Source organism: Carcharodon carcharias, chromosome 10 (assembly GCF_017639515.1).
Source record: "Carcharodon carcharias isolate sCarCar2 chromosome 10, sCarCar2.pri, whole genome shotgun sequence".
Taxonomy (NCBI): Eukaryota; Metazoa; Chordata; class Chondrichthyes; order Lamniformes; family Lamnidae; genus Carcharodon; species Carcharodon carcharias.
Window position 1 is genome coordinate 53,341,764 of NC_054476.1, and position 15,527 is coordinate 53,357,290.

The 15,527-nt window shown below is 42.1% G+C and overlaps 1 protein-coding gene across 1 annotated transcript in view; it reads left to right on the forward strand.

The window, feature by feature from the left end:
• The window catches only part of LOC121283407 (serine/threonine-protein kinase BRSK2-like), a 1,000,681-nt gene that overhangs the window by 901,104 nt on the left and 84,050 nt on the right, over positions 1-15,527 (forward strand). The window contains exon 16 of the mRNA XM_041197961.1: positions 13,845-13,968. Within this exon, the coding sequence (XP_041053895.1) occupies positions 13,845-13,968 (124 nt within the window). The remainder of the gene's footprint in view (positions 1-13,844; positions 13,969-15,527) is intronic.

The window sequence follows — 15,527 nt, forward strand, 5'->3', positions numbered from 1 at the left end:
CTTCCTGAAACCTGTTAATATCCTCCTCACAATTGTCTTCATTTCCGAGGTTTTTGACATCTACAAATTTTACAATTATACCCTGTGTACCTAAGTCTTAATAATATCAAAGAGAGCAACGGTCCTAACACTGACTCCTGGGTGTCAACTTTGAAAACTAAAAATGAATAAAAAAGCAAAATAGTGTGCATTCTGAAAACCTGTAACACTCAGTAGGTCAGTGGACCTCTGTGGAGAGAATTTAATGCTTCGGGAGCTATTCTGATGCAGGTCCCACCTGAAATGTTAAAATGCCTGTCCTTTGTATAGCTGCCATATGGTCTCATGAACATTTCCAATGTTTCCTAGTTTTGTTTAAAAAATCCAGCCTGCTAAAGTTTCACGTGCCTCCAGCCACGTGGGATCATGCATCAGGAACTGGTGGTGTGCATTGAGCATAAAAGCAGGAAAAGAAGTAGAGGCCAGAACTCTTCTATGACTCAATAATTACAGAGGAAAGATGCTTATGTTCTGTGGACCCACTTAGGCGCCATAGGAGCAAGAGTAGGTAATTTTGCATCTCCAGCCTGCTCCACCATCCAGTGAGATTCTGGCTGATCTGTACCTTAACACCATCCACCTGCATTGGCTTCATATCCTTTCTACTCTTGGCCAGCAAAAATCTATTGATTTCAGATTTTAAAATTATTAATTGAGCTCGCATCTACTCCTTTTTTGTGGGAGAGAATTCCACACTTCTCCCACACTTTGTGTGAACTTCTCTGCTGAATGGCCTGGTTCTGATTTTAAGTTTATGTCCCTCTTTGTCCTAGACTCCCTCAGTGGAAAACGTTTTTACCTACCCAACCAATTACATTCAAAATCATAAAAACCTCAGTCTAATCGCCCCTTATATCTTTTCTAAAGTGTGATGCCTAGAACTGTACACTGCACTCCAGTTGCTGTTTAACGAGGACTTTGTCTAGCTGTAGCAAAACGTCTTCCTCTTTATGGTCAAGTCCTCTAGTTATAAAGGCTAACATATATTTTTGATTTTTTTTAAAAACCTGACTACTACATTTTAGTGATCTGTGTGCTAAATCTCTTTGGAGTTCCACTGTTGCTAATTTTTCTCCAAGAGGTGACTGAATAGTATGTGTATGTGTGATAATTTATTCTTTTTCTGCTTGGGGTGACAAATTTTATGCTGTGCTTGTAACAAGCCTGTAGAAAAATGCTTATCCTTCGATGAAACATTTAGCCACTTAACACAATTATCATGGAATTATACAACACAGAAGGAAGTCATTCGATCTATCAAGTCTGGCAACTCTACAAAGAGCAACCCAGTTAGTCCCACTCCCTGGTTCTTGCCTCATATTCTTGCAATTTTTCTCCTTCAAGTATTTATTCACTTCCCTTTTGAAAGCTATTATTGAATCTGTATCCGAGACCTATCAAGCAATGTATTCCAAATTCTAACCACTCATTGCATAAAAAGGTTTTTCCTCATGTTGCCTCTGGTTCTTTTGCCAATCACCTTAAATCTATGCTCTCTGATTATCGATCCCTTGGAAACAGTTTCTCTTTATTTATTTTATCTAAACCATTCATGATGTAAAATACATCTATCTATTTGAGAAAAACCCCAGATCCTCTAGTCTATTCCCATAACTGTAATCCCTCCTCACTGGAACCATTCTCATAACTCTCTTCTATCCCCCTCCAAAGCCTTCATGTCCTTCCTAAAGTGTGATGCCTAGAATTGAAATCAGTACTCCAGCTGGGATTGACCTAGCGTTTTACATAAGTTCATCATAATTTCTTCGGTTTTGTACTCTATGCTTCTCTTTATAAAGCCCAGGATCCCATATGCTTTGTTAACCTGCCTTGTCAGCTTCAAAGATTTATGCACAGACACCTCTGGGCCTCTCTGTCTCCATGCTCCTTTTAAAATTATTCTATTTAGCTACACTGTCTCTCATTCTTCCTACCAAATTGTATCACCTCACTTTTTTATGTTGCATTTCATCTGCCATATGTTCACCTATTCCACTAACTTGTCTATGTCCTTTTGAGGTCTATTATTATATTCCTCACTGCTTAATCCACCTCCCAAGTTTTGGGCCATCTGCAAATTTCAAAATTGTGCCTTATGCTCCTCAGTCTAAGTCATTTATATCAAAAAAGTAGTGGCCCAAGTACTGAACCCTGGGAAATATCATTGTATATCACTCTCCAGTTCAAAAAAACAACCATTCACCATGACTTTCTGTTTTCTATCCCTCACCCAATTTTGCTGCTGTTGCTCCTTTTGTCTCATGGGGCTGAATCTTCGACTCGGTGAACAGGGGCGGGGCCAGCTCACTAATGTGTAAAATGACGCGCAGTGACGTCGGGTGTGCGTCCCAACATCACAGTGCGTCATTCAGACTTTCAGTTCAGTGGGTATGCACCGGAGTCAGCTACGCACCCGCTGAGCTGTCAAAGGCCTACTAAGGCCATTTACTTCTCAATTAAACTAATTAATGGAGCTGCTTGTCCAGCCTTAGGTTGGCAGGCAGGTGAAGAGCCAAGATGGCCCTTGCATTTTTCATGGAACCTCATCCACAGGCAGGATGAGGTTTCATGAATGATTTTAAATTTTGACAAAATTTTTTATTGAAATTAGTGCACATATCCCAGCTCATGTGACAGTTTCACATGAGGAAACATGTCATAAAAATTTTCTCACCACTTTATTAAACTTTTTGGACTTAAAACTAATCTCCCTGAGGCACCTCTGCACAGGAAACGTACAGCGCTTCAGGGTGCGCATCATGCTGGGCGGGCCTTAAATGGCTTGCCCAAGTAAATTGGTGGCGCGGACCCAATCGTGGGCGCTGATCAGGTCTGTGCCCACCTGCGCCTGCTCCTACTCCTACACCGCCCGCCCAACAGGCAGAAAATTCTGCCCATGGACTTAAATTTTACTAAGAAGCCCATTATATGATAGTTTTTCAAATGTTTTTGAAAGTCCATATATACAACATCTACTGCTCTGCGTGCATCCCCCCCACCCCCCCCAATATGATTTAATAAAAACACACTGGTTCTCTTTTATTAATCCATACTTGTCCAAGCAGTGGTTAATTTTCTCCCAGATTATTGCTTCTAAAAGCTTCCCCATCAACATTGTTAAACTGACTGCCTTGTAATTGTCAAATTCATCCTTCTTCCCTTTTTTTTTGAACAAGCCTGTAAAATTTGTAATCCTCCAGTTGTCTGACATCCCTGTATCTAAAGAGGATTAGAAATTGTAGCCACGACCTCCATAATTTCTACCCTTTCTTCCTTCAGAAACCAAAGATATATTTTATCTGGACCGGATGGCCTATGCATTTTAAGCACATCCTCTCTAGTACCTCCTCCTTATTTACTTTTTTCTCATTCAGTATCCCAGCAACTTCCTTGTTTACTGATGCTATGGCAAAGTCCTCTTTATTGGTAAACAAAAATGCCAAGTACTCCTTTAGTACCTCAGCCATGTTATCTGTATCCATTAATGCATCTTTATGGTACCTAATCAGTGCCACCACTCTCCTCTGACAACCTTTTTACTGTTAAAATGCCTTTAGAAAACCTTTTGGATTTCCACTTGTGTTAGCCACTAATGTATTTCTGTACTGCCTCTTTGCCCCTCTTATTTCCTTTTTAACTTGGGCCTCTGTATTTTTTACATTCAGCCTGATTCACCCTGCAATATCAAGCAGACATCAGTCATGTCCACATGCCCGTCCTTGGCCTGCTGCAATGTTCCAGTGAAGCTCAACGCAAACTGGAGGAACAGCACCTCATCTTCCGATTAGGCACTTTACAGCCTGCCAGACTTAACATTGAGTTCAACAACTTCAGATCATGAACTCTCTCCTCCATCCCCACCCCTTTTCCAATCCCCCTTTTTCTAATTATTTATATATTTTAAATATATTTTTCTTTTCCCACCTCTTTCCATTATTTTTAAATATATTCCCATCCATTGTTTCATCTCCACCTTTTAGCCTATTTCAATCCCTTCCCCAACACCCCATGCCCACTAGGGCTATCTGTCACTTGCTCATCCTGCTTTCTACCCTTAATGTCACCATTAGTACATTTCTTAGCTAATATCTCCACTGTCAACATCCCAAACCTTTTGTCTATGACATCTTTGGCAATCTCTTTTTTGCCTCCATCTATCACTGGCCCTCTATCCAGCTCTAACTGTCCCACCTCCCTCAACCAGCTTATATTTCACCCTATTTCTATTTTTCCTCAGTTCTGATGAAGAGTCATATGGACTTGAAATGTTAACTGTATTCTTCTCCACAGATGCTGTCAGACTTGCTGAGTTTTTCCAGCTATTTTTATTTTTGGATCAGTCATACACCCTTTGTTTTCTGATTCATCCTACTCATTAACTCCTTTGTCATCCACAAAGCTCAGGCTTTGATTGCCCTCCCTTTTCCCCTGTGGGAATGTACCTATACTATACCCAGGCCATCTCCTCTTTAAAGGAAGCCTATTGCTCCATTACATTTCTGTCTGTCAGTCTTTAACTCCAATTAACTTGGAGTCTTTAACTCTTTTACCCTTTTCAGTTCAATGAAATTAGCCCTCCTCCAGTTAATTATTTTTATTCCAGATTGCTCCTTGTCCTTCTCCATAACTATTCCCAAGATGCTTCCCCAGTCTGATATTCTCCACTTGATGCACATCTAGGTTAGCACCTTAAGTTTCCAATTGTTTTGTTCCTAACAATTCACATCTTGTGAGGAACATGAGCATGGTCTCTGAACTTATGGATTATCCTTTGGGACAAACCTGATCTCATGGACAAATTTTATGTGTTTGCTTTTCTTTGCCCATGATTAAGGATTGGGGAGGCAGTGGCATAGTAGTATTGTCACTGGGCTAGTATTCCAGAGACCCAGGATAATGCCCTGGGGACCTGGGTTCAAATCCTACCATGGCAGATGATGAAATTTGAATTCATTAGAAGTCTGATGCTCACTGTCTGATCATCACTGATTACCATTTCCAAGTTACTTCTTGCAGAGACAAAAATCCAATTTTGTCATAGGGAGTTATAAGAAGGAAAAAAAAGTATACTTTTCAACTTAAGCCCAATGGAAAGACAAATTAAATATTAAGAAACTAATCCAGCTTGTTACCTCTAGATTCGTTTTAATTTCTCTCCTACTCCTTTTGACTTTGGTTGTGTTCTGTAATGCGCACATTAATCCTGCAATAAAACTTGTTAATTCAGCAAAATAAGTGCTCAAAGGGGTTAACATTAAGTAAGTAACCTGCTGCACATTTGAGAATAATGATGTGCTTTAATAAGACCATTCAGTATAATTCTAATTGTACTTGCGTCAGGCTGTTAGTCAGGCCTGCTTGATTGAGTCTTATAGTCTCTGAATGTTCTAAGATTATCTTGTCCTTTATTGAAGTGGAGTAGCTGTTCCAAAAAGAATGCCAATGACCTTATGAGCGGGTTGGGGAGGGAAATTCCTGTGACACTAGTAGTTTCAATTCCAGTATTTTTGCCAGTACTCCTGCGTTGTCTCAGTGCCTGAAAGTTATTTGTCCCATTGGAATTCATTTTAAACCACATATATTGAGAAATTGCAACACAAGGGTGCAAATATATTTCCTCTCCCACCTGCATGTGCTTGATTTCCTGGCAGTGATGCTACTGCAGATGTATCATGAAGATCAGTAACTAAATTTATTATCCAACACATCAGTGCTGCCCTTTAATCAGCTCTCTGACTGCAAGTTCACCAGAAACAAGCTGGGATGTTTACAATAACTAGAGAAGATGGAGTTTGGTAATTGTGCAGTTCTTAATTTACTATGATGGATGCACAGTCAATTGTAGGGCTTAGCCTTACATTACATTCAGCCTTGTGTTAATTGAAGGTTAGAAACATAGGGCAGAATTTTCCACAAACGAGACTAAATGCAGCGGTGGGCGTTTTTGGCAGTGCCCACCGCACTGTCCGGAATGGCAGGAACTCACGCCCGATTCTGTGCTTGGAGCCTCATTAATTATGCAAAGGCGCGTATCGGTTCGAATCATCTGGCGGGTCAGGAGTTGATTTGTGCGGCCGCCGTCAGCTGATGGTTTGGTAGGTCTGGGCACTGTATTTAATGGCCAGTCCAACACACAATCTCACTCTCTCCAGCCCACCAGAGGGGTCTGGCTGCCAGAAGAGGAAGGCCGAGAGCCTCAAGAAGAAGGCAGCACCACACTTCATGCACCAGGTCCTCCAGGCCTTAATCAGAAGGGTGCAGGTGCAAAGGCATGTGTTCTATTCCAGGGATGGCTGCAGGAAGCGCAGCAGCCTCACCTCTCCGGCCTAGGAGGCCATCACAGAGCAGGTCAGCACAAATGGCAACCACACTTGAAATACCACGCACTGCAGGAAGAGGATGAATGATCTCATCCACTCCGCCAGGGTGATTCATCCTTCAACTCCCTCCAATATCAAACTCTCATCGTCGCATCATGCACTCAAATGGCTACTCACTTTAGGGATCTCACACAACCATTAATGGGAAACACAAATCAACAGTCGTTCTCTCATCAAGACTTTCACATCTCCACCATTCCATTCATCATGTTGCTCACACTCCATTCTCTGGCCCTTCTGTGGAAGGCTCACCACATACAGAGGATATGCATCTCACCCAACCTCTGCTCCATCCCTTCTCATCACATGCCTTTCTTTCCTCTTCATACAGGTCAAGTTGGCACACAACAGACGCGAGAGATCGCACACCGGGAGAGGGACTGCCGATATCATTGCCCTCACTGAGTTTGAGGAGGCTGCAGCCAAGCTGGCTGGGGAGGATAGGGATTGATCCTGTGGGGAACGGGAGATCGGCCACTCCCACCAACCTGGTACAGATCACAGCTCCATCACTTCATCAAATCCTAACATTCACAGTGAGTCAAATGCAGTCTTATCTAGCTCATACTCATTAACTGAAACTCTACTTTCTAGGCACCAGCAGATCGAGGGCCCCAAGCCAGTCCAGCACCAGTGTGAGCCCCCAGACTTCATCCAGAGGAAGCTCCAGAAGAACCATCATTGCACTCACACGCACCTTCAACCAGCTCAGTGAGCACATATTGGTGGCGCACAGATATAGGTTAGGCTCGGCCTCACTTTATGGAGAACACCTCACTGACACATCCCCACAACGGTCGAAGGCAGGGACAGCCCTGGTCTCCGACACTCGGAGGGCTGCTGGAGACCACCTACCCACTCAGTCTGAGTCTGATGATGAGCCTCTGGAAGTGATCACCGACTGGAGATGCAACAACAGGTGGTGGAACATCAGGCAGATGTTCTACAGTCACTTAGCAGACTAGAGAGAACAATGGAGGAGTCAGTCTGCGTTCTGTCTGATGTCGTGGTTCTGATTTGCAAGTGCCTCGAGGTCACCATGGGAAGGCTGGCGACTGTCATGGAGACCTTGGTCTAGCAGGTCTTGCCGGATTTGCCCTCAGCCCTGCACTCCATGGCCAAGCACCCTGGTGGGCACCATCAAGATAAAGGCGACATGGGGATGAGGCACCTTTACCTCCCTCCAGGTGCACCATCTCCTGCAGGAGTCAGGGTAGGGCCCTTTGGCACCAATGGGGAGGATGAGCGTCAGCCGTACACCCCGGGGGCATCCTCTCAGGACACTCCAAGGGTGTGCAGCCGCTCACAGCCCCCTCTGCCTGTGATCCCATCCACTCCAGCTTCTTAGGCCACCGAGGGTGCTCCTGCCCCTGAGTAGGTGACCCTTATCAGGCCGGGGCCCTCAAGGCCTCGGGCCACCAGAGGACGTCTGCCAAGGTCATCACAGACATCAGGCTGTAGCAGTCAGCAGGCTGCCTCCACCTCTGCTGCGGATGTCACACGGGCATAGCAGTAGAGTTAGGAAAGTTAGGAAAAATTGATGTCACTTTTGGGCCATGGGTGTGCTAAACGTATAAAGAAATTACACTTTTGTGAATACATTTGATGGTTATGTGAAGATTTTGGGCAACTGAAGGTGTTGTGATTTTGTATTTGGAATCCTCTTATTTTGATGTTTAGCCTTCCTCCCACTCAGTGATGGTGTCCCAATGTGAGATTCACATTCCTGTGATGTCGACCTCGGTTGAACTGGTCTCAGCACCCCCTTGTGTGATATCAGGGAGATGTGTTTAAATCTTTATTGGATGTGTGTGATGTAAGCATTTCTAACCCTTCTTCCTCAAAGAACATCATTGAGTGAGGGCAGCTCATCAGCATTGATATTCTAGCAGCATTTGTGTCTCCTCAGTGGTAGTGGCAGAAGAAAAGACATGTACAGGAGGAGGGGATCCCTAGGCATGAGTACATCTCAGTCGCAGCAGTGTTGGCATCATTAGATGGCGGCGAAGGCTTCAAGTCTTCTCGCGCATCGATCTTGTTCCTAAGTGTGCTCTCAGTTCCTAAGTAGGCTCTCAGTTCCTAAGTGGGCTCTCAGTTCCCAATGTGAGTTCACTCAAGGGCCCCAAGGACCACAGCAAAGATCATCGCCTGGCGATTCACAGGGCCAGAACGCACAAGTGTAAATGCGGGACTCGTTCTCACTGCAAGTGGATGGACATCCCCTGAGTTGGAAGAAAATGGCATTGAGGCTAGAAGAGATCTTCCTTCCCCGTTGCCCCCTCGTATTTGCTTTTCCCCATCACTACCATTCCATAGCCTTCCCTCCCCATTACCCGCCTCTTGTTCGCCCTTCCCCCTCACTGCCATTCCATCACCTTCACTCCCCATTGCCCCCGTCATGATCATCAACCCCGCCCTTGCCTCACAGCCCACCCCCAGTTGAAATGCTAGTTTCTGAAAGTGGAAGCCTGCATGAGTACCACAGGACAGTGATATTCCTCAGGACAACGTAGGCAAAGAGCAGGAGCAGACCAACCCTACAGCTCCAACAGTGTGGCAACAAGACTGGCTCAGCGCTACGGCTGATAGGATATGTATGTTCCACTCGCTTCGAAGTTACCAGCGAACTGATGTCCAACTTGTTTTTAAACGGGTTTCAGGCCAACGTAAATTCCCACTGGCAAGATTGGAGAGCCTGGCAAGATTCCGACGAGCAACTGTTTTAATGAGCATTCATGACATGTTAGCGAATGCAAATGACGTTCATGCCACCAGTTGGCGAGATAACCAGCCTGCCATAAACATACCAAGGGGAGAATTGCGACCTCTTTTTACGACGGTGGATTTGCAACTTTTTGCCTGCCGCTGGATTCTCCGCTCCCACCTGCCACGAAACCCGCTGTGGGTGGGATGGGAATACTCCGCGCGTAAAGTTTAATATCAAGTAGCAATCATAATATTGTATTAATGAGCCTTTACGGGATTTGCAGCAGTTTTTCATCATTAACATCAATATTTTTGAGGATTTACACAACATGTTCACAAATTGCACATTACTGCAGGGTCTCTCGCTTCAGGTACCATGCCCTGAGAGGATGTTGGCAACCATGGACCTCCATGTTAATTTTGCTCTGGAGGCATGGATCATCTTTGTTGGTGATACATTCATCCAGTTTGCAAGGTTCTTTAAATAGATTGTTCTTTGTCTACCTTGATCTCTTTTACCATCGATCTTTCCCATCAGCATCAGACTTTCTAAATCATAATTTTATAGTCCATGCCCAAGGAATTCCAACCACCAGATTTTGTTCAGCAGAGTTCTTCTGGTTTCAGATTTTACTAGCACCAATACATCGGTAGTGACTTGTCCAAGATATCTTCATTATTCGCCCCAAAAACCACAACTCTGTAGCCTCAATTCTTCACTGCATTTCTTCACTCGCTTCCATATGTCAAAATTGGTGTGATGTAGAATTCCAGATTCTCAGCTTTGTTTCCATGGCGAATTTTGAGTTGATCAGAATCTTTTTCATTTTTTGAAATGCTCCTTTGGCCATTCTAATCCTTTGTCTTATTTCTTGGCCGCACTTTCTGTCTGATGTTAGCATGCTTCCTAGGTAAGAAAATTTGTCTACCTGTGTGACCTTTTCGTTTTTCACTGCGCTCTTACATTCTGGTATGATTGTCTTTTTGGACATTACCAGACATTTTGTTTTCTTATAATTTAGGCTCAGCCCATTCTTCTCACTTTCATTTGCTACTCTATCCAAAATCTTTTGCAGTTTCTCTTCTGCGTCGGCAGTAAAAATGGAATCATCAGCATATCTTATAAAGTTGTAACCGCCAAATAATAATTCAGGAAGATCTTCAATCTCTCTAAGAATATTTTCATTATGCAAACTGAGTAAATCTGGGAAGAAAACACAGCCCCTTTCTGACCCCTCTTTTAATCTTCACAAAATCGCTTAGGTTTAAATTTAGTGCATCAGGGTCATTTCAGACCTTGTAGGTGGTTGCCCCTGCTCTTTTGCGAGTTTCCCCAGGCACAGGTAACAGTCCCATGCTTGGTTATAAGCCATAGCTAATTGAGGAACCAGCAAATTTTTGGTTGTAATTGTGGAAGAGCTAGAACCTTGAGGGACAATAGCTGTTTACAGGTGCAGGATGCTTCGGAAAGCAGACTTGTGTTTCCAAATAGCCGTTTGGTAGCACAGAACTTGAGTATGGCTGAGAAAAGAGACACGTCAAAGCTTTCTGTCTTGCACTCATCAGGATACGTTGCAAGAATACCAATATAAGGGGCAAACAATAAATTGTTGTTTTTCCCTTATATTGGTATTCTCGCAAAGTGTCTCGATGAGTGCAAGACGAAAAGCTTCGACATGTCTCTTTTTTCAGCAATACTTGTATTTCCTTCAATGAGGAAGTTAACGGGAAATTATCTCTTGATTCCTTTTGCCTTGTCATATTGCTCTTGGCTAACTGAATTGAAAATGGAAGGCTCTTATCAGCAACTAAAGATGAAAGTGTTAAGATTGCGAGGCGTGAAGAAATGAGCAGAGGATCTACCCTTAGATGGATCACTACCACATATTCATTACAGCAGGCGTCAATAGATTTGAAATGAGGAAGTCATATATAGTAAACAAGGTTAATGTGTAAGTTTGATCATTTTTAACCAACAATCCGTTTATTTACCCAGCTGAGAGAATTGAATCCTCAGTCCATGCAGCTATCACAAAGCTGGAAGCCTCTCATAAGCTTTACCATCTTTTACACTTTTTAAATGTTACTTTTATGTGTTGATACTTTAAAAAATGTTTCATCCAAACCTTCCTCTCAAGCCATGTTTGCTAATCCTTTTCCTTTACATCTCAGTAACTGTTCAGGAGTGACCACAGATGTTGAGTTTGTTTACAGTAGAGGACCGGATGGAAATGGGAGTTTACTGAGCTATTCAAGATTTTTAAGACTATTGAACAAGTTGGAAACATGTTACTGTAGCTCCAGAAATAAGAGAGCAGGAGAACATGGGATAAAGCTCAGAAGAGGAAAGATGAATGAACTTAGACATAGCCACATCACACAGTGAATGGAGTAGGCTGCAAAGAGAAGTAGCTGAGACTGATCACAACAGTAACTTTAAGAGGGAGTTGGACACACTTGGCAAGAAAAATAGGTAGTGAACTCTTGTGTATTTTGTTTTTGAATTCTGGGCTGAAATGGTTCATTGTTATATTCCCACGTAACTTATATTCCAATAATTTATCACACACTGGGCTGGATTTAATCAGCCCGATGGGGGTCTTGACAGGCACTACACACCAGTTCCATGGGAGAGGCCCAATGGTATAAAGAGCCTTTCAGCCACATAATTGGCCACCATCAGGCCTTCCCTGGGGTTCAGGATGCCAGTGGTGCAAGTCCCGCCAGCCGAGAGCTGCCAGCCAATCATTGGCCATCAATCCTCATTGTTGTTAGTGTCATCAGGAGCAGTGCACCCACCAGAGACCCAGGATCACTGAGGGACCCCAGGCCAAAGGTGAAAGAGGGCAGAATGGGCATCGCAAGGTGGGGGCTTATAGGAGGAGGGTGCAGGGGCGCCAGATGCAAGGGCAGATAGGTGGCTTTCAGCAGTTTGCTGGGTGACTTTCAGGAGATGAGGGAAAGCTGTGCAGCTCCCATTTCCCTGAACCATCACTAAATTGCAGGGGCTCAGGAATAATGAGTGTCAATTGGCTCATTAACAAACTTAAATGATATGCCACCACTGCCAGATGGAAATCCTGTTTTAGCCCCTTCTGCTGTCCAACCTAATCAGGGAAGGTTTTCCAGCTGCTGGGAGATTGATGTAGAGCCTCCCTCATGTTTAACTGGGCCCAGCCACCATTGTTCTGGGCTGGTTTAAATTCCACCCACTATTTCACTTGCTGCATTACCTGAGGAAAATAGCCTGAATGAAAACTTGAATTCAGAGTTGTCAACGTTGGTCAATTCCTAAATGTTAGATTCTCAGTTGCAGTCCATGTACAGTCCCATAGCCTCAAACAAAAATTATAAACATGGCTCAAAGTGGCAAGTTATTTGCATCATAGAGATTGCTGGAGTTTGCCCAGGGATTTTAATATATTCTCCTTTCTTTTTATCCTTTTTTTTCTCTGTTTCTTCTTCTGCACTTCTTCTGTCCCCACCACTTACCTGAAGTTTCACTCTCCAGAAAGAGAAAAGAGACAGCCATTAAGGCAAGACTTTCCCAACAATCAAACTGGTGGTGAAAGTGTGCCAGTAAAATTATAAGCCATGCAGTTTTACTGAAGAGTATTTGCTATTACAATGCATGCTTCAATAATCCTTCCTCCCAAAGCGGGATAACTGCGAGGATTTATTGGCATGATGCATAACATTGGAGATTGTGATCTTTGAGCAATTAGGAAGGAAATCACAATCCCCTTAATTTTCTTAAATTTCAATATCTTTGTTAAATTTCTCTTATTATTTGTCACTTTATTTTAACAGAATTATAACCAACTGTTTCAAAATTGTAAATTTTCCAATAAAGAATGCCCTTATGTTAACATGCTGTATCCAGATTTGTAAACCTGCATTCCAATTTAAATAAAAGCAAAATACTATGGATGCTGGAAATCTAAAACAAAAACAAAAATAGCTAGAAAAACTCAGCAGGTCTGTCAGCATCTGTGGAGAGGAAGACAGAGTTAACATTTCAAGTCCGTGATGAAGAATCATATGGACTCGACATGTTCACTCTGTCTTCCTCTCCACAGATGCTGTCAGACCTGCTGAGTTTCCAGCTATTTTTGTTTTTGTTCTGCATTCCAACTTTTTTTTTGCTTAATGAAGCTTTAAATTGGCTTATTAAGAAACCAATCTTGATTCATTTTTTAAAAAAATTACATTTTCCTTTATGCCCAGTACCACTAACACATGGTGAATCCTTCAGCTTTAGGTTGGTAACTGAAACAATGCAAGGCCAAAGGTACAAGCAAATTCCAGCTGACAAGGTGCCTCTTTCACAAGGGAGTGGTCTTCCACAAGTATCTATGTGGAGAGAAGGGAATAGAATCTTGTTTCAACACAAGATTTTATTTATGCACAGTCCTGATGAGTCTAGGATCTTGAATTATAATAGAACCATTAATTTAGAATCTGGAGTTACCAGATATAAATTAATTTATAAATTCAATCTTCAATTGAAGGGAAATTCTGACAGGTCTGCCATTCTGGTCCAATGGCCTACAGCTCTGGTCAGCTGATTACTGGAGATACATTTGTTTCTCTTGTTAACACTTCAGAAAGCTACACACCTTGGAAAGGCCAGGTGACATGGTAAGTGAAATTGACATGTGGAAAAGAATGAAATGTTTCAGGCATGTATGCTCAAAATTCTTGTTTCATTTTATTTAGACTTGCCAAAAAGTCATGGTTTGGTAACTTCATCAACTTGGACAAAGAGGAGCAGATATTTGTAGTCATCAAGGACAAGCCATTGAGTTCCATTAAAGCAGACATTGTCCATGCTTTCCTTTCAGTAAGTATGATTTTTTTTTTGCTAAGGCACAACTGAATTTTTAGGAGTAGATTCTCATCTTTTTGCTGCCTGTAATTAAAATGAGACATTGTCTTAGTGAAATTATTACTTTTCTAAATTTAATAATTGTGGAAAGTTTAATTTTCTAAGTATGGATGAAATTTGGGAAAAGATATCCATGCAAAAAATGTTCAGCTACTTATACTAGATGATGTGGAAAATTAATTTCCAGTTTTTCAGTCATGAAGCTTATATTCATTCTAATTGTATGCAAAAGATAAATCTTAAAACTGCATTTTAACCTAAAGAGTACTTTTATTGAGGAACTATTTACTGCTTAACCCACTATTTTATTGATGTATCAATGTGAGTTTAATGTGAGCTCATGCCAGTGTGGTTCCCCCATGGTATGTAGGGTTTGTGATCTTTCTTGCATAGTTAAGAAGAATCACAGAGCAGAGGCCTAGTATCTCCCAATAGAGCTTAATGGACAGTTACGAGGGGGATGGGCTCTTAAAATCACATCCCAGAATCTCAGTCAAACAAGTTTCCTGTTAACCTTCTAAGCTGGGAAGACCTAACAATCAGTGGGAGAAAATAACATTGTATAAAAACAGTGCAGAACAGAATCTTTATTTTGGTTATTTTAGTGAAGTTTATTACTTTGGCAACCATTAAATTTCAATATTCTTTTGAAACTTGTATCCACACCATTCGGTATTTTTTGTGTGTTTGATAAATCTGTTTGCACTGAAAGTTTTTGCATGATAGCCATAACAACTATGGTTTAGATTTTATGAGAGGTGAGGAAGTTGAGTAGTAAAAATCCACTTTCATCCCTGACCCATCACAATTTCATGAAGCAACTGATTTCTTTCAGAGATGCATCTCCTAATTTCTAAAAGACCTTTAAGAAATGTATTTAAATCAGGATTTGATAATGTAATTAAGACTCTGAGGCAATTTTAAGCCAGCGATATAGAAGCCTGCTCAGAGGCCAACAACTCAGTAATGCCTCACGGGATTGGCCTCAGAAACTGATTGACGCAACTTGCAGGGAAATTTAAAAGGACATGCACTTCCAGCAACATTGATCAAAAGAACCTGTGCTTTTTATTAATGCATTGTCAAGGCATTCCTGTACTTTGGAGATTGCATCAATTTCATTTGTTTGTCTTACTCATCCTTGAGTAAGCAATTTAAGCTTCTCTTGGGTGCCATTTTTGCTACTCTAAGCAGAGAGAGACAATATTATACCTGACTTTCTAGGGAAATTAATAATGAATCAAGGACTGGAACTCATTAAAGCTAATGTAAACAAGAAAACTATATTTAAAAATATAAGCACTAAAGACTGACAAATCATAGGAACATAGAAACAGAAATGGGCCATTTTGTCCCTTGACCCTTTTCTGCCGTTCAGTGAGATCATGACTAATCTGCAGCCTAACTCTATATACCTGCCTTTGCCCCAGGACCTAATGGTTTCCACCACTGGGCCTTAAAGGATGTAAGTAATGAAATTCGAGATGCGCTGACCATAATCTTCCAAAATGTTC